Raw genomic sequence first — 26,458 nt, 5'->3', positions numbered from 1 at the left:
CATCAACCAGTCATCCTCAGTCTATTACATCAACCAGTCATCCTCAGTCTATTACATCAACCAGTCATCCTCAGTCTATTACATCAAACAGTCATTCTCAGTCAATTACATCAACCAGCCATTCTCAGTATATTACATCAACCAGTCATCCTCAGTCTATTACATCAGCCAGTCATCCTCAGTCTATTACATCAACCAGTCATCCTCAGTCTATTGCATCAACCAGTCATCCTCAGTCTATTGCATCAACCAGTCATTCTCAGTCAATTACATCAACCAGCCATTCTCAGCATATTACATCAACCAGTCATTCTCAGTCTATTACATCAACCAGTCATTCTCAGTCAATTACATCAACCAGCCATTCTCAGTATATTACATCAACCAGTCATCCTCAGTCTATTGCATCAACCAGTCATTCTCAGTCAATTACATCAACCAGCCATTCTCAGTATATTACATCAACCAGTCATTCTCAGTCTATTACATCAACCAGTCATTCTCAGTCAATTACATCAACCAGCCATTCTTGGTCTATTACATCAACCATTCTCAGTATATTACATCAACAAGTCATCCTCAGTCTATTACATCAACCAGTCATCCTCAGTCTATTACATCAACCAGTCATCCTCAGTCTATTGCATCAACGAGTCATCCTCAGTCTATTGCATCAACCAGTCATTCTCAGTCAATTACATCAACCAGTCATTCTCAGTCTATTACATCAACCAGTCATTCTCAGTCAATTACATCAACCAGCCATTCTTGGTCTATTACATCAACCATTCTCAGTATATTACATCAACAAGTCATCCTCAGTCTATTACATCAACCAGTCATTCTCAGTCAATTACATCAACCAGCCATTCTCAGTATATTACATCAACCAGTCATCCTCAGTCTATTACATCAACCAGTCATTCTCAGTCAATTACATCAACCAGCCATTCTCAGTATATTACATCAACCAGTCATCCTCAGTCTATTGCATCAACCAGTCATTCTCAGTCAATTACATCAACCAGCCATTCTCAGTATATTACATCAACCAGTCATCCTCAGTCTATTGCATCAACCAGTCATTCTCAGTCAATTACATCAACCAGCCATTCTCAGTATATTACATCAACCAGTCATTCTCAGTCTATTACATCAACCAGTCATTCTCAGTCAATTACATCAACCAGTCATTCTCAGTCAATTACATCAACCAGCCATTCTTGGTCTATTACATCAACCATTCTCAGTATATTACATCAACCAGTCATCCTCAGTCTATTACATCAACCAGTCATCCTCAGTCTATTACATCAACCAGTCATCCTCAGTCTATTGCATCAACGAGTCATCCTCAGTCTATTGCATCAACCAGTCATTCTCAGTCAATTACATCAACCAGCCATTCTCAGTATATTACATCAACCAGTCATTCTCAGTCTATTGCATCAACCAGTCATTCTCAGTCAATTACATCAACCAGCCATTCTCAGTATATTACATCAACCAGTCATTCTCAGTCTATTACATCAACCAGTCATTCTCAGTCAATTACATCAACCAGCCATTCTCAGTATATTACATCAACCAGCCATCCTCAGTCTATTACATCAACCAGCCATCCTCAGTCTATTACATCAACCAGCCATCCTCAGTATATTACCTCAACTAGTCATCCTCAGTCTATTGCATCAACCAGTCATTCTCAGTCAATTACATCAACCAGCCATCCTCAGTCTATTACATCAACCAGCCATCCTCAGTCTATTACATCAACCAGTCATCCTCAGTCTATTACATCAACCAGTCATCCTCAGTCTATTGCATCAACCAGTCATCCTCAGTCTATTGCATCAACCAGTCATCCTCAGTCTATTGCATCAACCAGTCATTCTCAGTCAATTACATCAACCAGCCATTCTCAGTATATTACATCAACCAGTCATTCTCAGTCTATTACATCAACCAGTCATTCTCAGTCAATTACATCAACCAGCCATTCTCAGTATATTACATCAACCAGACATCCTCAGTCTATTGCATCAACGAGTCATCCTCAGTCTATTGCATCAACCAGTCATTCTCAGTCAATTACATCAACCAGTCATTCTCAGTATATGACATCAACCAGTCATCCTCAGTCTATTACATCAACCAGTCATTCTCAGTCAATTACATCAACCAAACATTCTCAGTATATTACATCAACCAGTCATCCTCAGTCTATTACATCAACCAGTCATCCTCAGTCTATTACATCAACCAGTCATCCTCAGTCTATTGCATCAACCAGTCATCCTCAGTCTATTGCATCAACCAGTCATTCTCAGTCAATTACATCAACCAGCCATTCTCAGCATATTACATTAACCAGTCATTCTCAGTCTATTACATCAACCAGTCATTCTCAGTCAATTACATCAACCAGCCATTCTCAGTATATTACATCAACCAGTCATCCTCAGTCTATTGCATCAACCAGTCATTCTCAGTCAATTACATCAACCAGCCATTCTCAGTATATTACATCAACCAGTCATTCTCAGTCTATTACATCAACCAGTCATTCTCAGTCAATTACATCAACCAGCCATTCTTGGTCTATTACATCAACCATTCTCAGTATATTACATCAACAAGTCATCCTCAGTCTATTACATCAACCAGTCATCCTCAGTCTATTACATCAACCAGTCATCCTCAGTCTATTACATCAATGAGTCATCCTCAGTCTATTGCATCAACCAGTCATTCTCAGTCAATTACATCAACCAGTCATTCTCAGTATATGACATCAACCAGCCATTCTCAGTCTATTACATCAACAAGTCATCCTCAGTATATTGCATCAACCAGTCATCCTCAGTCTATTACATCAACCAGTCATCCTCAGTCTATTGCATCAACCAGTCATTCTCAGTCAATTACATCAACCAGCCATTCTCAGTCTATTACATCAACCAGTCATCCTCAGTATATGACATCAACCAGCCATTCTCAGTATATTACATCAACCAGCCATTCTCAGTCTATTACATCAACCAGTCATTCTCAGTCAATTACATCAACCAGCCATTCTCAGTATATTACATCAACCAGCCATTCTCAGTATATTACATCAACCAGCCATTCTCAGTATATTACATCAACCAGTCATTCTCAGTATATTACATCAACCAGTCATTCTCAGTATATGACATCAACCAGTCATCCTCAGTATATTACATCAACTAGTCATCCTCAGTCTATTGCATAAACCAGTCATTCTCAGTATATGACATCAACCAGCCATTCTCAGTATATTACATCAACCAGTCATTCTCAGTATATGACATCAACCAGTCATCCTCAGTATATTGCATCAACCAGTCATCCTCAGTCTATTACATCAACCAGTCATCCTCAGTCTATTACATCAACCAGTCATCCTCAGTCTATTACATCAACCAGTCATCCTCAGTCTATTACATCAACCAGTCATCCTCAGTCTATTACATCAACCAGCCATTCTCAGTATATTACATCAACCAGTCATCCTCAGTCTATTACATCAGCCAGTCATCCTCAGTCTATTACATCAACCAGTCATCCTCAGTCTATTGCATCAACCAGTCATCCTCAGTCTATTGCATCAACCAGTCATTCTCAGTCAATTACATCAACCAGCCATTCTCAGCATATTACATCAACCAGTCATTCTCAGTCTATTACATCAACCAGTCATTCTCAGTCAATTACATCAACCAGCCATTCTCAGTATATTACATCAACCAGTCATCCTCAGTCTATTGCATCAACCAGTCATTCTCAGTCAATTACATCAACCAGCCATTCTCAGTATATTACATCAACCAGTCATTCTCAGTCTATTACATCAACCAGTCATTCTCAGTCAATTACATCAACCAGCCATTCCTGGTCTATTACATCAACCATTCTCAGTATATTACATCAACAAGTCATCCTCAGTCTATTACATCAACCAGTCATCCTCAGTCTATTACATCAACCAGTCATCCTCAGTCTATTGCATCAACGAGTCATCCTCAGTCTATTGCATCAACCAGTCATTCTCAGTCAATTACATCAACCAGTCATTCTCAGTATATGACATCAACCAGTCATTCTCAGTCAATTACATCAACCAAACATTCTCAGTATATTACATCAACCAGTCATCCTCAGTCTATTACATCAACCAGTCATCCTCAGTCTATTACATCAACCAGTCATCCTCAGTCTATTGCATCAACCAGTCATCCTCAGTCTATTGCATCAACCAGTCATTCTCAGTCAATTACATCAACCAGCCATTCTCAGCATATTACATCAACCAGTCATTCTCAGTCTATTACATCAACCAGTCATTCTCAGTCAATTACATCAACCAGCCATTCTCAGTATATTACATCAACCAGTCATCCTCAGTCTATTGCATCAACGAGTCATCCTCAGTCTATTGCATCAACCAGTCATTCTCAGTCAATTACATCAACCAGTCATTCTAAGTATATGACATCAACCAGTCATCCTCAGTCTATTGCATCAACCAGTCATTCTCAGTCAATTACATCAACCAGCCATTCTCAGTATATTACATCAACCAGTCATTCTCAGTCTATTACATCAACCAGTCATTCTCAGTCAATTACATCAACCAGTCATTCTCAGTCAATTACATCAACCAGCCATTCTTGGTCTATTACATCAACCATTCTCAGTATATTACATCAACCAGTCATCCTCAGTCTATTGCATCAACCAGTCATTCTCAGTCTATTGCATCAACCAGTCATTCTCAGTCAATTACATCAACCAGTCATTCTCAGTATATGACATCAACCAGCCATTCTCAGTATATTACATCAACCAGTCATTCTCAGTATATGACATCAACAAGTCATCCTCAGTATATTGCATCAACCAGTCATCCTCAGTCTATTACATCAACCAGTCATCCTCAGTCTATTGCATCAACCAGTCATTCTCAGTCAATTACATCAACCAGCCATTCTCAGTCTATTACATCAACCAGTCATCCTCAGTATATGACATCAACCAGCCATTCTCAGTATATTACATCAACCAGCCATTCTCAGTCTATTACATCAACCAGTCATTCTCAGTCAATTACATCAACCAGCCATTCTCAGTATATTACATCAACCAGCCATTCTCAGTATATTACATCAACCAGCCATTCTCAGTATATTACATCAACCAGTCATTCTCGGTATATGACATCAACCAGTCATCCTCAGTATATTACATCAACTAGTCATCCTCAGTCTATTGCATAAACCAGTCATTCTCAGTATATGACATCAACCAGCCATTCTCAGTATATTACATCAACCAGTCATTCTCAGTATATGACATCAACCAGTCATCCTCAGTATATTGCATCAACCAGTCATCCTCAGTCTATTACATCAACCAGTCATCCTCAGTCTATTACATCAACCAGTCATCCTCAGTCTATTACATCAACCAGTCATCCTCAGTCTATTACATCAAACAGTCATTCTCAGTCAATTACATCAACCAGCCATTCTCAGTATATTACATCAACCAGTCATCCTCAGTCTATTACATCAGCCAGTCATCCTCAGTCTATTACATCAACCAGTCATCCTCAGTCTATTGCATCAACCAGTCATCCTCAGTCTATTGCATCAACCAGTCATTCTCAGTCAATTACATCAACCAGCCATTCTCAGCATATTACATCAACCAGTCATTCTCAGTCTATTACATCAACCAGTCATTCTCAGTCAATTACATCAACCAGACATTCTCAGTATATTACATCAACCAGTCATCCTCAGTATATTGCATCAACCAGTCATTCTCAGTCAATTACATCAACCAGTCATTCTCAGTCAATTACATCAACCAGCCATTCTCAGTATATTACATCAACCAGTCATTCTCAGTCTATTACATCAACCAGTCATTCTCAGTCAATTACATCAACCAGCCATTCTTGGTCTATTACATCAACCATTCTCAGTATATTACATCAACAAGTCATCCTCAGTCTATTACATCAACCAGTCATCCTCAGTCTATTACATCAACCAGTCATCCTCAGTCTATTGCATCAACGAGTCATCCTCAGTCTATTGCATCAACCAGTCATTCTCAGTCAATTACATCAACCAGTCATTCTCAGTATATGACATCAACCAGTCATTCTCAGTCAATTACATCAACCAAACATTCTCAGTATATTACATCAACCAGTCATCCTCAGTCTATTACATCAACCAGTCATCCTCAGTCTATTACATCAACCAGTCATCCTCAGTCTATTGCATCAACCAGTCATCCTCAGTCTATTGCATCAACCAGTCATTCTCAGTCAATTACATCAACCAGCCATTCTCAGCATATTACATCAACCAGTCATTCTCAGTCTATTACATCAACCAGTCATTCTCAGTCAATTACATCAACCAGCCATTCTCAGTATATTACATCAACCAGTCATCCTCAGTCTATTGCATCAACGAGTCATCCTCAGTCTATTGCATCAACCAGTCATTCTCAGTCAATTACATCAACCAGTCATTCTCAGTATATGACATCAACCAGTCATCCTCAGTCTATTGCATCAACCAGTCATTCTCAGTCAATTACATCAACCAGCCATTCTCAGTATATTACATCAACCAGTCATTCTCAGTCTATTACATCAACCAGTCATTCTCAGTCAATTACATCAACCAGCCATTCTTGGTCTATTACATCAACCATTCTCAGTATATTACATCAACAAGTCATCCTCAGTCTATTACATCAACCAGTCATCCTCAGTCTATTACATCAACCAGTCATCCTCAGTCTATTGCATCAACGAGTCATCCTCAGTCTATTGCATCAACCAGTCATTCTCAGTCAATTACATCAACCAGTCATTCTCAGTATATGACATCAACCAGTCATTCTCAGTCAATTACATCAACCAAACATTCTCAGTATATTACATCAACCAGTCATCCTCAGTCTATTACATCAACCAGTCATCCTCAGTCTATTACATCAACCAGTCATCCTCAGTCTATTGCATCAACCAGTCATCCTCAGTCTATTGCATCAACCAGTCATTCTCAGTCAATTACATCAACCAGCCATTCTCAGCATATTACATCAACCAGTCATTCTCAGTCTATTACATCAACCAGTCATTCTCAGTCAATTACATCAACCAGCCATTCTCAGTATATTACATCAACCAGTCATCCTCAGTCTATTGCATCAACCAGTCATTCTCAGTCAATTACATCAACCAGCCATTCTCAGTATATTACATCAACCAGTCATTCTCAGTCTATTACATCAACCAGTCATTCTCAGTCAATTACATCAACCAGCCATTCTTGGTCTATTACATCAACCATTCTCAGTATATTACATCAACCAGTCATCCTCAGTCTATTACATCAACCAGTCATCCTCAGTCTATTACATCAACCAGTCATCCTCAGTCTATTGCATCAACGAGTCATCCTCAGTCTATTGCATCAACCAGTCATTCTCAGTCAATTACATCAACCAGCCATTCTCAGTATATTACATCAACCAGTCATTCTCAGTCTATTGCATCAACCAGTCATTCTCAGTCAATTACATCAACCAGCCATTCTCAGTATATTACATCAACCAGTCATTCTCAGTCTATTACATCAACCAGTCATTCTCAGTCAATTACATCAACCAGCCATTCTCAGTATATTACATCAACCAGCCATTCTCAGTCTATTACATCAACCAGCCATTCTCAGTCTATTACATCAACCAGCCATCCTCAGTCTATTACATCAACCAGCCATTCTCAGTCTATTACATCAACCAGCCATTCTTTGTCTATTACATCAACCATTCTCAGTCTATTACATCAACCAGTCATTCTCAGTCTATTACATCAACCAGTCATCCTCAGTCTATTACATCAACCATTCTCAGTCTATTACATCAACCAGTCATTCTCAGTCTATTACATCAACCAGCCATCCTCAGTCTATTACATCGACCAGCCATCCTCAGTCTATTACATCAACCAGTCATTCTCAGTCTATTACATCAACCAGTCATCCTCAGTCTATTACATCAACCAGCCATTCTCAGTATATTACATCAACCAGCCATTCTCAGTCTATTACATCAACCAGTCATCCTCAGTCTATTACATCAACCAGCCATCCTCAGTCTATTACATCAACCAGTCATTCTTTGTCTATTACATCAACCAGTCATTCTCAGTCTATTACATCAACCAGCCATTCTCAGTCTATTACATCAACCAGTCATCCTCAGTCTATTACATCAACCAGTCATTCTCAGTCTATTACATCAACCAGCCATTCTCAGTATATTACATCAACCAGTCATCCTCAGTATATTACATCAACCAGTCATCTTCAGTCTATTACATCAACCAGCCATCCTCAGTCTATTACATCAACCAGTCATTCTCAGTCTATTACATCAACCAGTCATCCTCAGTCTATTACATCAACCAGCCATCCTCAGTCTATTACATCAACCAGTCATTCTCAGTCTATTACATCAACCAGTCATTCTCAGTCTATTACATCAACCAGTCATTCTCAGTCTATTGCATCAACCAGCCATCCTCAGTCTATTACATCAACCAGCCATCCTCAGTATATTACATCAACCAGCCATCCTCAGTCTATTACATCAACCAGTCATTCTCAGTCTATTACATCAACCAGTCATCCTCAGTCTATTGCATCAACCAGTCATCCTCAGTCTATTACATCAACCAGTCATTATCAGTCTATTACATCAACCAGCCATCCTCAGTCTATTACATCAACCAGCCATCCTCAGTCTATTACATCAACCAGTCATCCTCAGTCTATTACATCAACCAGTCATCCTCAGTCTATTGCATCAACCAGTCATCCTCAGTCTATTACATCAACCAGTCATTATCAGTCTATTACATCAACCAGCCATCCTCAGTCTATTACATCAACCAGCCATCCTCAGTCTATTACATCAACCAGTCATCCTCAGTCTATTACATCAACCAGTCATTATCAGTCTATTACATCAACCAGCCATCCTCAGTCTATTACATCAACCAGCCATCCTCAGTCTATTACATCAACCAGCCATCCTCAGTCTATTACATCAACCAGCCATCCTCAGTCTATTACATCAACCAGCCATCCTCAGTCTATTACATCAACCAGCCATCCTCAGTCTATTACATCAACCAGCCATCCTCAGTCTATTACATCAACCAGCCATCCTCAGTCTATTACATCAACCAGCCATTTTTTGTCTATTACATCAACCAGCCATTCTTTGTCTATTACATCAACCAGCCATTCTTTGTCTATTACATCAACCAGCCATTCTTTGTCTATTACATCAACCATTCTCAGTCTATTACATCAACCAGTCATTCTCAGTTTATTACATCAACCAGCCATCCTCAGTCTATTACATCAACCAGTCATTCTCAGTCTATTACATCAACCATTCTCAGTCTATTACATCAACCAGCCATTCTCAGTCTATTACATCAACCAGTGATTCTCAGTCTATTACATCAACCAGCCATCCTCAGTCTATTACATCAACCAGCCATTCTTTGTCTATTACATCAACCATTCTCAGTCTATTACATCAACCAAACATTCTCAGTCTATTACATCAACCAGCCATCCTCAGTCTATTACATCAACCAGCCATCCTCAGTCTATTACATCAACCAGCCATCCTCAGTCTATTACATCAACCAGTCATTCTCAGTCTATTACATCAACCAGCCATCCTCAGTCTATTACATCAACCAGCCATTCTCAGTCTATTACATCAACCAGCCATTCTTTGTCTATTACATCAACCATTCTCAGTCTATTACATCAACCAGCCATTCTCAGTCTATCACATCAACCAGTCATTCTCAGTCTATTACATCAACCAGCCATTCTCAGTATATTACATCAACCAGTCATCCTCAGTATATTACATCAACCAGTCATCCTCAGTATATTACATCAACCAGCCATCCTCAGTCTATTACATCAACCAGTCATTCTCAGTCTATTACATCAACCAGTCATCCTCAGTCTATTACATCAACCAGCCATCCTCAGTCTATTACATCAACCAGTCATTCTCAGTCTATTACATCAACCAGCCATTCTCAGTATATTACATCAACCAGTCATTCTCAGTCTATTACATCAACCAGCCATCCTCAGTCTATTACATCAACCAGCCATCCTCAGTCTATTACATCAACCAGCCATTCTTTGTCTATTACATCAACCAGCCATCCTCAGTCTATTACATCAACCAGCCATTCTTAGTCTATTACATCAACCAGCCATTCTCAGTCTATTACATCAACCAGTCATCCTCAGTCTATTACATCAACCAGCCATTCTCAGTCTATTACATCAACCAGCCATTCTCAGTCTATTACATCAACCAGCCATTCTTTGTCTATTACATCAACCATTCTCAGTCTATTACATCAACCATTCTCAGTCTATTACATCAACCAGCCATTCTCAGTCTATTACATCAACCAGTGATTCTCAGTCTTTTACATCAACCAACCATCCTCAGTCTATTACATCAACCAGCCATTCTTTGTCTATTACATCAACCAGTCATCCTCAGTCTATTACATCAACCAGCCATTCTCAGCATATTACATCAACCAGCCATTCTCAGTCTATTACATCAACCAGTCATCCTCAGTCAATTACATCAACCAGCCATCCTCAGTCTATTACATCAACCAGTCATTCTTTGTCTATTACATCAACCAGTCATTCTCAGTCTATTACATCAACCAGCCATTCTCAGTCTATTACATCAACCAGCCATTCTCAGTCTATTACATCAACCAGTCATCCTCAGTCTATTACATCAACCAGTCATTCTCAGTCTATTACATCAACCAGCCATTCTCAGTATATTACATCAACCAGTCATCCTCAGTATATTACATCAACCAGTCATCCTCAGTCTATTACATCAACCAGCCATCCTCAGTCTATTACATCAACCAGTCATTCTCAGTCTATTACATCAACCAGTCATCCTCAGTCTATTACATCAACCAGCCATTCTCAGTCTATTACATCAACCAGCCATTCTTTGTCTATTACATCAACCATTCTCAGTCTATTACATCAACCAGTCATTCTCAGTCTATTACATCAACCAGTCATCCTCAGTCTATTACATCAACCATTCTCAGTCTATTACATCAACCATTCTCAGTCTATTACATCAACCAAACATTCTCAGTCTATTACATCAACCAGTCATTCTCAGTCTATTACATCAACCAGCCATCCTCAGTCTATTACATCAACCAGCCATCCTCAGTCTATTACATCAACCAGCCATCCTCAGTCTATTACATCAACCAGTCATTCTCAGTCTATTACATCAACCAGCCATCCTCAGTCTATTACATCAACCAGCCATTCTCAGTCTATTACATCAACCAGCCATTCTTTGTCTATTACATCAACCATTCTCAGTCTATTACATCAACCAGTCATTCTCAGTCTATTACATCAACCAGTCATCCTCAGTCTATTACATCAACCATTCTCAGTCTATTACATCAACCAGTCATTCTCAGTCTATTACATCAACCAGCCATCCTCAGTCTATTACATCGACCAGCCATCCTCAGTCTATTACATCGACCAGTCATTCTCAGTCTATTACATCAACCAGTCATCCTCAGTCTATTACATCAACCAGCCATTCTCAGCATATTACATCAACCAGCCATTCTCAGTCTATTACATCAACCAGTCATCCTCAGTCTATTACATCAACCAGCCATCCTCAGTCTATTACATCAACCAGTCATTCTTTGTCTATTAAATCAACCAGTCATTCTCAGTCTATTACATCAACCAGCCATTCTCAGTCTATTACATCAACCAGCCATTCTCAGTCTATTACATCAACCAGTCATCCTCAGTCTATTACATCAACCAGTCATTCTCAGTCTATTACATCAACCAGCCATTCTCAGTATATTACATCAACCAGTCATCCTCAGTATATTACATCAACCAGTCATCCTCAGTCTATTACATCGACCAGCCATCCTCAGTCTATTACATCAACCAGTCATTCTCAGTCTATTACATCAACCAGTCATCCTCAGTCTATTACATCAACCAGCCATCCTCAGTCTATTACATCAACCAGTCATTCTCAGTCTATTACATCAACCAGTCATTCTCAGTCTATTACATCAACCAGTCATTCTCAGTCTATTGCATCAACCAGCCATCCTCAGTCTATTACATCAACCAGCCATCCTCAGTATATTACATCAACCAGCCATCCTCAGTATATTACATCAACCAGCCATCCTCAGTCTATTACATCAACCAGTCATTCTCAGTCTATTACATCAACCAGCCATCCTCAGTCTATTACATCAACCAGTCATCCTCAGTCTATTACATCAACCAGTCATTATCAGTCTATTACATCAACCAGCCATCCTCAGTCTATTACATCAACCAGCCATCCTCAGTCTATTACATCAACCAGCCATCCTCAGTCTATTACATCAACCAGCCATCCTCAGTCTATTACATCAACCAGCCATCCTCAGTATATTACATCAACCAGCCATCCTCAGTATATTACATCAACCAGCCATCCTCAGTATATGACATCAACCAGCCATTCTCAGTCTATTACATCAACCAGCCATCCTCAGTCTATTACATCAACCAGCCATTCTTTGTCTATTACATCAACCAGCCATTCTTTGTCTATTACATCAACCAGCCATTCTTTGTCTATTACATCAACCAGCCATTCTTTGTCTATTACATCAACCATTCTCAGTCTATTACATCAACCAGTCATTCTCAGTCTATTACATCAACCAGCCATCCTCAGTCTATTACATCAACCAGCCATCCTCAGTCTATTACATCAACCAGTCATTCTCAGTCTATTACATCAACCATTCTCAGTCTATTACATCAACCAGCCATTCTCAGTCTATTACATCAACCAGTGATTCTCAGTCTATTACATCAACCAGCCATCCTCAGTCTATTACATCAACCAGCCATTCTTTGTCTATTACATCAACCATTCTCAGTCTATTACATCAACCAAACATTCTCAGTCTATTACATCAACCAGTCATTCTCAGTCTATTACATCAACCAGCCATCCTCAGTCTATTACATCAACCAGCCATCCTCAGTCTATTACATCAACCAGTCATTCTCAGTCTATTACATCAACCAGCCATCCTCAGTCTATTACATCAACCAGCCATTCTCAGTCTATTACATCAACCAGCCATTCTTTGTCTATTACATCAACCATTCTCAGTCTATTACATCAACCAGCCATTCTCAGTCTATTACATCAACCAGTCATTCTCAGTCTATTACATCAACAAGCCATTCTCAGTATATTACATCAACCAGTCATCCTCAGTATATTACATCAACCAGTCATCCTCAGTATATTACATCAACCAGCCATCCTCAGTCTATTACATCAACCAGTCATTCTCAGTCTATTACATCAACCAGTCATCCTCAGTCTATTACATCAACCAGCCATCCTCAGTCTATTACATCAACCAGTCATTCTCAGTCTATTACATCAACCAGTCATTCTCAGTCTATTACATCAACCAGTCATTCTCAGTCTATTGCATCAACCAGCCATCCTCAGTCTATTACATCAACCAGCCATCCTCAGTCTATTACATCAACCAGCCATCCTCAGTCTATTACATCAACCAGCCATCCTCAGTCTATTACATCAACCAGTCATTATCAGTCTATTACATCAACCAGCCATCCTCAGTCTATTACATCAACCAGCCATCCTCAGTCTATTACATCAACCAGCCATTCTTTGTCTATTACATCAACCAGCCATTCTTTGTCTATTACATCAACCAGCCATTCTTTGTCTATTACATCAACCAGCCATTCTTTGTCTATTACATCAACCATTCTCAGTCTATTACATCAACCAGTCATTCTCAGTCTATTACATCAACCAGCCATCCTCAGTCTATTACATCAACCAGCCATCCTCAGTCTATTACATCAACCAGTCATTCTCAGTCTATTACATCAACCATTCTCAGTCTATTACATCAACCAGCCATTCTCAGTCTATTACATCAACCAGTGATTCTCAGTCTATTACATCAACCAGCCATCCTCAGTCTATTACATCAACCAGCCATTCTTTGTCTATTACATCAACCATTCTCAGTCTATTACATCAACCAAACATTCTCAGTCTATTACATCAACCAGTCATTCTCAGTCTATTACATCAACCAGCCATCCTCAGTCTATTACATCAACCAGCCATCCTCAGTCTATTACATCAACCAGCCATCCTCAGTCTATTACATCAACCAGTCATTCTCAGTCTATTACATCAACCAGCCATCCTCAGTCTATTACATCAACCAGCCATTCTCAGTCTATTACATCAACCAGCCATTCTTTGTCTATTACATCAACCATTCTCAGTCTATTACATCAACCAGCCATTCTCAGTCTATTACATCAACCAGTCATTCTCAGTCTATTACATCAACAAGCCATTCTCAGTATATTACATCAACCAGTCATCCTCAGTATATTACATCAACCAGTCATCCTCAGTATATTACATCAACCAGTCATCCTCAGTATATTACATCAACCAGCCATCCTCAGTCTATTACATCAACCAGTCATTCTCAGTCTATTACATCAACCAGTCATCCTCAGTCTATTACATCAACCAGCCATCCTCAGTCTATTACATCAACCAGTCATTCTCAGTCTATTACATCAACCAGTCATTCTCAGTCTATTACATCAACCAGTCATTCTCAGTCTATTGCATCAACCAGCCATCCTCAGTCTATTACATCAACCAGCCATCCTCAGTCTATTACATCAACCAGCCATCCTCAGTCTATTACATCAACCAGCCATCCTCAGTCTATTACATCAACCAGTCATTATCAGTCTATTACATCAACCAGCCATCCTCAGTCTATTACATCAACCAGCCATCCTCAGTCTATTACATCAACCAGCCATCCTCAGTCTATTACATAAACCAGCCATTCTTTGTCTATTACATCAACCAGCCATTTTTTGTCTATTACATCAACCAGCCATTCTTTGTCTATTACATCAACCAGCCATTCTTTGTCTATTACATCAACCAGCCATTCTTTGTCTATTACATCAACCAGCCATTCTTAGTCTATTACATCAACCAGCCATCCTCAGTCTATTACATCAACCAGCCATTCTTAGTCTATTACATCAACCAGCCATTCTTTGTCTATTACATCAACCAGCCATTCTTTGTCTATTGCATCAACCAGTCATTCTCAGTCAATTACATCAACCAGCCATTCTCAGTATATTACATCAACCAGCCATTCGTTGTCTATTACATCAACCATTTTCAGTCTATTACATCAACCATTTTCAGTCTATTACATCAACCATTCTCAGTCTATTACATCAACCAGCCATTCTCAGTCTATTACATCAACCAGTGATTCTCAGTCTTTTACATCAACCAACCATCCTCAGTCTATTACATCAACCAGCCATTCTTTGTCTATTACATCAACCATTCTCAGTCTATTACATCAACCAAACATTCTCAGTCTATTACATCAACCAGTCATTCTCAGTCTATTACATCAACCAGCCATCCTCAGTCTATTACATCAACCAGCCATCCTCAGTCTATTACATCAACCAGCCATCCTCAGTCTATTACATCAACCAGTCATTCTCAGTCTATTACATCAACCAGCCATCCTCAGTCTATTACATCAACCAGCCATTCTCAGTCTATTACATCAACCAGCCATTCTTTGTCTATTACATCAACCATTCTCAGTCTATTACATCAACCAGTCATTCTCAGTCTATTACATCAACCAGTCATCCTCAGTCTATTACATCAACCATTCTCAGTCTATTACATCAACCAGTCATTCTCAGTCTATTACATCAACCAGCCATCCTCAGTCTATTACATCGACCAGCCATCCTCAGTCTATTACATCAACCAGTCATTCTCAGTCTATTACATCAACCAGTCATCCTCAGTCTATTACATCAACCAGCCATTCTCAGCATATTACATCAACCAGCCATTCTCAGTCTATTACATCAACCAGTCATCCTCAGTCTATTACATCAACCAGCCATCCTCAGTCTATTACATCAACCAGTCATTCTTTGTCTATTACATCAACCAGTCATTCTCAGTCTATTACATCAACCAGCCATCCTCAGTCTATTACATCAACCAGCCATCCTCAGTCTATTACATCAACCAGCCATCCTCAGTCTATTACATCAACCAGTCATTCTCAGTCTATTACATCAACCAGCCATCCTCAGTCTATTACATCAACCAGCCATTCTCAGTCTATTACATCAACCAGCCATTCTCAGTCTATTACATCAACCAGTCATCCTCAGTCTATTACATCAACCAGTCATTCTCAGTCTATTACATCAACCAGTCATTCTTTGTCTATTACATCAACCAGTCATTCTCAGTCTATTACATCAACCAGCCATTCTCAGTATATTACATCAACCAGTCATCCTCAGTATATTACATCAACCAGTCATCCTCAGTCTATTACATCAACCAGCCATCCTCAGTCTATTACATCAACCAGTCATTCTCAGTCTATTACATCAACCAGTCATCCTCAGTCTATTACATCAACCAGCCATCCTCAGTCTATTACATCAACCAGTCATTCTCAGTCTATTACATCAACCAGTCATTCTCAGTCTATTACATCAACCAGTCATTCTCAGTCTATTGCATCAACCAGCCATCCTCAGTCTATTACATCAACAAGCCATCCTCAGTATATTACATCAACCAGCCATCCTCAGTATATTACATCAACCAGCCATCCTCAGTCTATTACATCAACCAGTCATTCTCAGTCTATTACATCAACCAGCCATCCTCAGTCTATTACATCAACCAGTCATCCTCAGTCTATTACATCAACCAGTCATTATCAGTCTATTACATCAACCAGTCATCCTCAGTCTATTACATCAACCAGCCATCCTCAGTCTATTACATCAACCAGCCATCCTCAGTCTATTACATCAACCAGCCATCCTCAGTCTATTACATCAACCAGCCATCCTCAGTCTATTACATCAACCAGCCATCCTCAGTCTATTACATCAACCAGCCATCCTCAGTCTATTACATCAACCAGCCATCCTCAGTCTATTACATCAACCAGCCATCCTCAGTCTATTACATCAACCAGCCATCCTCAGTCTATTACATCAACCAGCCATCCTCAGTCTATTACATCAACCAGCCATCCTCAGTCTATTACATCAACCAGCCATCCTCAGTCTATTACATCAACCAGCCATCCTCAGTCTATTACATCAACCAGCCATCCTCAGTCTATTACATCAACCAGCCATCCTCAGTATATTACATCAACCAGCCATCCTCAGTATATGACATCAACCAGCCATTCTCAGTCTATTACATCAACCAGCCATCCTCAGTCTATTACATCAACCAGCCATTCTTTGTCTATTACATCAACCAGCCATTCTTTGTCTATTACATCAACCAGCCATTCTTTGTCTATTACATCAACCAGCCATTCTTTGTCTATTACATCAACCAGTCATCCTCAGTCTATTACATCAACCAGCCATCCTCAGTCTATTACATCAACCAGCCATCCTCAGTTTATTACATCAACCAGCCATCCTCAGTCTATTACATCAACCAGCCATCCTCAGTCTATTACATCAACCAGCCATCCTCAGTATATTACATCAACCAGCCATCCTCAGTATATGACATCAACCAGCCATTCTCAGTCTATTACATCAACCAGCCATCCTCAGTCTATTACATCAACCAGCCATTCTTTGTCTATTACATCAACCAGCCATTCTTTGTCTATTACATCAACCAGCCATTCTTTGTCTATTACATCAACCAGCCATTCTTTGTCTATTACATCAACCATTCTCAGTCTATTACATCAACCAGTCATTCTCAGTCTATTACATCAACCAGCCATCCTCAGTCTATTACATCAACCAGCCATCCTCAGTCTATTACATCAACCAGCCATCCTCAGTCTATTACATCAACCAGCCATCCTCAGTCTATTACATCAACCAGCCATCCTCAGTCTATTACATCAACCAGCCATCCTCAGTCTATTACATCAACCAGCCATCCTCAGTATATTACATCAACCAGCCATCCTCAGTATATGACATCAACCAGCCATTCTTTGTCTATTACATCAACCAGCCATTCTTTGTCTATTACATCAACCAGCCATTCTTTGTCTATTACATCAACCAGCCATTCTTTGTCTATTACATCAACCATTCTCAGTCTATTACATCAACCAGTCATTCTCAGTCTATTACATCAACCAGCCATCCTCAGTATATGACATCAACCAGCCATTCTTTGTCTATTACATCAACCAGCCATTCTTTGTCTATTACATCAACCAGCCATTCTTTGTCTATTACATCAACCAGCCATTCTTTGTCTATTACATCAACCATTCTCAGTCTATTACATCAACCAGTCATTCTCAGTCTATTACATCAACCAGCCATCCTCAGTCTATTACATCAACCAGCCATCCTCAGTCTATTACATCAACCAGCCATCCTCAGTCTATTACATCAACCAGCCATCCTCAGTCTATTACATCAACCAGCCATCCTCAGTCTATTACATCAACCAGCCATCCTCAGTCTATTACATCAACCAGCCATCCTCAGTATATTACATCAACCAGCCATCCTCAGTATATGACATCAACCAGCCATTCTCAGTCTATTACATCAACCAGCCATCCTCAGTCTATTACATCAACCAGCCATTCTTTGTCTATTACATCAACCAGCCATTCTTTGTCTATTACATCAACCAGCCATTCTTTGTCTATTACATCAACCATTCTCAGTCTATTACATCAACCAGTCATTCTCAGTCTATTACATCAACCAGCCATCCTCAGTCTATTACATCAACCAGCCATCCTCAGTCTATTACATCAACCAGTCATTCTCAGTCTATTACATCAACCATTCTCAGTCTATTACATCAACCAGCCATTCTCAGTCTATTACATCAACCAGTGATTCTCAGTCTATTACATCAACCAGCCATCCTCAGTCTATTACATCAACCAGCCATTCTTTGTCTATTACATCAACCAAACATTCTCAGTCTATTACATCAACCAAACATTCTCAGTCTATTACATCAACCAGTCATTCTCAGTCTATTACATCAACCAGCCATCCTCAGTCTATTACATCAACCAGCCATCCTCAGTCTATTACATCAACCAGCCATCCTCAGTCTATTACATCAACCAGTCATTCTCAGTCTATTACATCAACCAGCCATCCTCAGTCTATTACATCAACCAGCCATTCTCAGTCTATTACATCAACCAGCCATTCTTTGTCTATTACATCAACCATTCTCAGTATATTACATCAACCAGTCATCCTCAGTATATTACATCAACCAGCCATCCTCAGTCTATTACATCAACCAGTCATTCTCAGTCTATTACATCAACCAGTCATCCTCAGTCTATTACATCAACCAGTCATCCTCAGTCTATTACATCAACCAGTCATTCTCAGTCTATTACATCAACCAGTCATTCTCAGTCTATTACATCAACCAGTCATTCTCAGTCTATTGCATCAACCAGCCATCCTCAGTCTATTACATCAACAAGCCATCCTCAGTATATTACATCAACCAGCCATCCTCAGTATATTACATCAACCAGCCATCCTCAGTCTATTACATCAACCAGTCATTCTCAGTCTATTACATCAACCAGCCATCCTCAGTCTATTACATCAACCAGTCATCCTCAGTCTATTACATCAACCAGTCATTATCAGTCTATTACATCAACCAGCCATCCTCAGTCCATTACATCAACCAGCCATCCTCAGTCTATTACATCAACCAGCCATCCTCAGTCTATTACATCAACCAGCCATCCTCAGTCTATTACATCAACCAGCCATCCTCAGTCTATTACATCAACCAGCCATCCTCAGTCTATTACATCAACCAGCCATCCTCAGTCTATTACATCAACCAGCCATCCTCAGTCTATTACATCAACCAGCCATCCTCAGTCTATTACATCAACCAGCCATCCTCAGTCTATTACATCAACCAGCCATCCTCAGTCTATTACATCAACCAGCCATCCTCAGTCTATTACATCAACCAGCCATCCTCAGTCTATTACATCAACCAGCCATCCTCAGTCTATTACATCAACCAGCCATCCTCAGTCTATTACATCAACCAGCCATCCTCAGTATATTACATCAACCAGCCATCCTCAGTATATGACATCAACCAGCCATTCTCAGTCTATTACATCAACCAGCCATCCTCAGTCTATTACATCAACCAGCCATTCTTTGTCTATTACATCAACCAGCCATTCTTTGTCTATTACATCAACCAGCCATTCTTTGTCTATTACATCAACCAGCCATTCTTTGTCTATTACATCAACCAGTCATCCTCAGTCTATTACATCAACCAGCCATCCTCAGTCTATTACATCAACCAGCCATCCTCAGTTTATTACATCAACCAGCCATCCTCAGTCTATTACATCAACCAGCCATCCTCAGTCTATTACATCAACCAGCCATCCTCAGTCTATTACATCAACCAGCCATCCTCAGTCTATTACATCAACCAGCCATCCTCAGTATATTACATCAACCAGCCATCCTCAGTATATGACATCAACCAGCCATTCTCAGTCTATTACATCAACCAGCCATCCTCAGTCTATTACATCAACCAGCCATTCTTTGTCTATTACATCAACCAGCCATTCTTTGTCTATTACATCAACCAGCCATTCTTTGTCTATTACATCAACCAGCCATTCTTTGTCTATTACATCAACCATTCTCAGTCTATTACATCAACCAGTCATTCTCAGTCTATTACATCAACCAGCCATCCTCAGTCTATTACATCAACCAGCCATCCTCAGTCTATTACATCAACCAGCCATCCTCAGTCTATTACATCAACCAGCCATCCTCAGTCTATTACATCAACCAGCCATCCTCAGTCTATTACATCAACCAGCCATCCTCAGTCTATTACATCAACCAGCCATCCTCAGTCTATTACATCAACCAGCCATCCTCAGTATATTACATCAACCAGCCATCCTCAGTATATGACATCAACCAGCCATTCTCAGTCTATTACATCAACCAGCCATCCTCAGTCTATTACATCAACCAGCCATTCTTTGTCTATTACATCAACCAGCCATTCTTTGTCTATTACATCAACCAGCCATTCTTTGTCTATTACATCAACCAGCCATTCTTTGTCTATTACATCAACCATTCTCAGTCTATTACATCAACCAGTCATTCTCAGTCTATTACATCAACCAGCCATCCTCAGTCTATTACATCAACCAGCCATCCTCAGTCTATTACATCAACCAGTCATTCTCAGTCTATTACATCAACCATTCTCAGTCTATTACATCAACCAGCCATTCTCAGTCTATTACATCAACCAGTGATTCTCAGTCTATTACATCAACCAGCCATCCTCAGTCTATTACATCAACCAGCCATTCTTTGTCTATTACATCAACCAAACATTCTCAGTCTATTACATCAACCAAACATTCTCAGTCTATTACATCAACCAGTCATTCTCAGTCTATTACATCAACCAGCCATCCTCAGTCTATTACATCAACCAGCCATCCTCAGTCTATTACATCAACCAGCCATCCTCAGTCTATTACATCAACCAGTCATTCTCAGTCTATTACATCAACCAGCCATCCTCAGTCTATTACATCAACCAGCCATTCTCAGTCTATTACATCAACCAGCCATTCTTTGTCTATTACATCAACCATTCTCAGTCTATTACATCAACCAGCCATTCTCAGTCTATTACATCAACCAGTCATTCTCAGTCTATTACATCAACCAGCCATTCTCAGTATATTACATCAACCAGTCATCCTCAGTATATTACATCAACCAGTCATCCTCAGTATATTACATCAACCAGTCATCCTCAGTCTATTACATCAACCAGCCATCCTCAGTCTATTACATCAACCAGTCATTCTCAGTCTATTACATCAACCAGTCATTCTCAGTCTATTACATCAACCAGTCATTCTCAGTCTATTGCATCAACCAGCCATCCTCAGTCTATTACATCAACCAGCCATCCTCAGTCTATTACATCAACCAGCCATCCTCAGTCTATTACATCAACCAGTCATCCTCAGTCTATTACATCAACCAGTCATCCTCAGTCTATTACATCAATGAGTCATTCTCAGTCTATTACATCAACCAGCCATCCTCAGTCTATTACATCAACCAGTCATCCTCAGTCTATTACATCAACCAGCCATCCTCAGTCTATTACATCAACCAGTCATTATCAGTCTATTACATCAACCAGCCATCCTCAGTCTATTACATCAACCAGTCATCCTCAGTCTATTACATCAACCAGCCATCCTCAGTCTATTACATCAACCAGCCATCCTCAGTCTATTACATCAACCAGCCATCCTCAGTCTATTACATCAACCAGCCATCCTCAGTCTATTACATCAACCAGCCATCCTCAGTCTATTACATCAACCAGCCATCCTCAGTCTATTACATCAACCAGCCATCCTCAGTCTATTACATCAACCAGCCATTCTTTGTCTATTACATCAACCAGCCATTTTTTGTCTATTACATCAACCAGCCATTCTTTGTCTATTACATCAACCAGCCATTCTTTGTCTATTACATCAACCAGCCATTCTTTGTCTATTACATCAACCAGCCATTCTTAGTCTATTACATCAACCAGCCATCCTCAGTCTATTACATCAACCAGCCATTCTTAGTATATTACATCAACCAGCCATTCTTTGTCTATTACATCAACCAGCCATTCTTTGTCTATTACATCAACCAGCCATTCTTAGTCTATTACATCAACCAGCCATCCTCAGTCTATTACATCAACCAGCCATTCGTTGTCTATTACATCAACCAGTCATCCCCAATAATAACAAATACATGGAATTAAATTAAAACTGGTGAAATGAAAAAGAGAAAAATAAAGCAACATTACAGCAAGTTTCTGAGAAGGATTCTTTGAAGGGATGTTTTCATCCTACACATGCAAGAAGATAAAATCATGATATTGGCATGCAACAACAACATGATATAGGCAGACAATCGGACATCAGTATGCTAACAGTATGCGTAATACATTGCATCAAAGAAATATCAAGACTTACTTTTTGTAGCATGTCATCCTGTCGTATTAAACATCGAGTGCTTGCTGTTGTAGCCTGAGGGTAAAAAAAGAATAATCAAAGAAAGCTTAGAAAGAACTCCTGTGTGCTGAGAGTATTGGAGACACATTAAATTAGTTCAAAATTTAAAATTTGCTTTTTAAAAAAGAAGCTTGGCAAATAATATTTGTCTGCTATTTGAGATGCATAACATGAAACAAATTTGATTCACATTATGAAAATTTATAATACATAATAAAAATGATTCACTTCTTGGTTAGATGTCTAGTACTTATAAGTACACTGATGAAATACAAACTATCACAATTAAAAGGTATTACATTCTGTGTGTGACAATCAAGTGTATATTGTGTATTACATTCTGTGTGCGACAATCAAGTGTATATTGTGTATTACATTCTGTGTGCGACAATCAAGTGTATATTGTGTATTACATTCTGTGTGCGACAATCAAGTGTATATTGTGTATTACATTCTGTGTGCGACAATCAAGTGTACTTTGTGTATTACATTCTGTGTGCGACAACCAAGTATATATTGTGTATTACATTCTGTGTGCGACAATCAAGTGTATATTGTGTATTACATTCTGTGTGCGACAATCAAGTGTATATTGTGTATTACATTCTGTGTGCGACAATCAAGTGTACTTTGTGTATTACATTCTGTGTGCGACAATCAAGTATATATTGTGTATTACATTCTGTGTGCGACAATCAAGTGTACTTTGTGTATTACATTCTGTGTGCGACAATCAAGTGTATATTGTGTATTACATCATAAAATGCACTGAGTAACAAGTGTTTGATTACATAGATGGAAATGAGACCTGAGCAAAATAGTGACAATTATTGAAAATTTCTTCCTAAGATATCAAACACGGCCGCCATCTTGCAAGTCTTGTATCATTGTTCCATATTTGGAATTCATATTTCCTTATGCGGTAAACATGTATAATAATGTAAAAATAATGTATGTAAGTATTATAATATTTGAAAGGATGTAGAGTGTACTTACTTTGGTTGAATATTTAACATTGAGGTTCTTCAGTACATGTCTGACTTCATGTCTTTGTTCAGTTTGTCTTTTCCTCTCATTCAGTCTTCCAGCTAAAGTTTCTAATCTTGTCAATGCAAGTTGCAATGACATTCTATCTGTGTGTCCTGCCGGCGTGTGCTGCAGTAGGTCCTGACAACAAACTTACATTATTTAACAAAGCGATTGAACAAAATTGTTGGTTTTATGAAGTATTTTTGATTAAATCATGAAGATATTTTCCCACAAGTAATACACAATGCATGTTGAATTGTTGGCCTTATTTTTTAAGATAACATTTATTTTATGTTTGCATAAATTTAATCTAATTGAATCAAGCACAGCTTAGCAATAACTCTTATGTATTACCTGGTAATGGCATCAACTAGATATACCACCATATACTATGAATGAAAATTAAATTACTGTTTGTGTTCCAATCTTGAAAAAATATGATATGGTATTATAATCACTACTACTACTACAATCAACAATTGTGAAATGCAGCACGACTGGATTGCACTACCGCGATCATTTGCTACTAAGTAATGCAGTTCTGTTCATTTTTATTTGAAACTTCTTTGAGAATATCCTTTCGTTACTAATAAAAAGAGAAAATTATTGTGTTTGGCACACAAGGTTTGTTTGATGCACTGGGTGACATTGTAATGAAATTTTAGGTGGTCTACTTTTTGATCCAGCAAGAAAAAAATGTATAAAATTTTAGATTAGTTTCTGCAATAGTTTCTTTCGTTATGGGTGGTCCAACTGCCAGAATTGAAAGCCGGCATAGGTGGATTTTTCAATGAAAATACAAGTTCCCAACAAATATATCTGATGATCGCCTGGGGTGATTTTTCAAATGGGAGAATTTACGACAGAATCCGGTACATGTGTAACATCAAAGCAATCAGACTTGCGGTTTTTAACAAGAAGTCGAAATATCACTTTTTACCAAAAATATTCAACAAAATTAGAGAATTGAACAAATCTAACAGAGAACTAAACCAAGAATCTATGTTGCAAATATAAAAGCATTTGGTTTAACGGTTTTGAAGAATAAGACAAAAATGTAAAAGGTTGACGACAGACTACATATCACTACAATCAGCAATGTGAAGAGCTTCGCTTCGTTTACAGCGGAGCTGAAAATTTGACACGGACGATCAATCATATGATAAGCTCTGCTCGACAAAGACAACAGCAGAGGTAAAAATTGACATTGTATTATTTTACAAAAATTGAAGTTAGATTTTATACAACAATGTTTATTACCTGCAGTAGACAGATAAACTGTGGAAATCGTTGAATTGGTTTTAACATCATTCCAGCCAAGTCCATTCTGTCAGAGTTTTTACTTTGTTGCTCCTTTAAAAAAACATAGTAAAACTATTGATTACCTTGCCCATGATTTGTTGACTACATGTGTACTGTGATTTATGATGAAATGTATGCCATAATGCTTACAAAACTCTTATGAAATGTATGCCATAATGCTTACAAAACTCTTATGAAATGTATGCCATAATGGTTACAAAACTCTTATGAAATGTATGCCATAATGGTTACAAAACTCTTATGAAATGTATGCCATAATGGTTACAAAACTCATATGAAATGTATGCCATAATGGTTACAAAACTCATATGAAATGTATGCCATAATGGTTACAAAACTCTTATGAAATGTATGCCATAATGGTTACAAATATATTTTTTTAATATTTTATATATGGTTGATTATATTTCAAAGTTTGTGAAAGATTGAATAACAAGTCATTGTCAATGACATGTCCCTGTTCCGTTCATATTTGAGAGACATATACATTCAAAGCAGATCATGACCGAAATGCACCTGCATATGTACAACACATTGTGCTAAATCTGAACAAAATCCATCCATGCATGACTGAGATCCGGTTCTGGAATTGTGAAAATACGTGATTTTGAT

The 26,458-nt window shown here is 38.8% G+C and overlaps 1 protein-coding gene across 1 annotated transcript in view; it reads right to left on the bottom strand.

Moving 5' to 3' along the window:
• LOC102810238 (rho guanine nucleotide exchange factor 10-like) overlaps window positions 1-26,458 on the bottom strand; it is a 128,108-nt gene that overhangs the window by 60,468 nt on the left and 41,182 nt on the right. Inside the window, exons 9-11 of the mRNA XM_085508609.1 lie at window positions 25,784-25,876; window positions 24,491-24,661; window positions 23,456-23,509 (exon numbers count right to left, since the gene is read on the bottom strand). Coding sequence (XP_085364735.1) covers window positions 23,456-23,509; window positions 24,491-24,661; window positions 25,784-25,876 — 318 coding nt within the window. The remainder of the gene's footprint in view (window positions 1-23,455; window positions 23,510-24,490; window positions 24,662-25,783; window positions 25,877-26,458) is intronic.

This window comes from Saccoglossus kowalevskii, chromosome 15 (genome assembly GCF_978046115.1).
Source record: "Saccoglossus kowalevskii chromosome 15, keSacKowa6.1, whole genome shotgun sequence".
In the NCBI taxonomy this organism is placed as follows: domain Eukaryota; kingdom Metazoa; phylum Hemichordata; class Enteropneusta; family Harrimaniidae; genus Saccoglossus; species Saccoglossus kowalevskii.
Note: the sequence above shows the minus strand (reverse complement) of the source record. Positions and strands in the feature narration are given on the sequence as shown.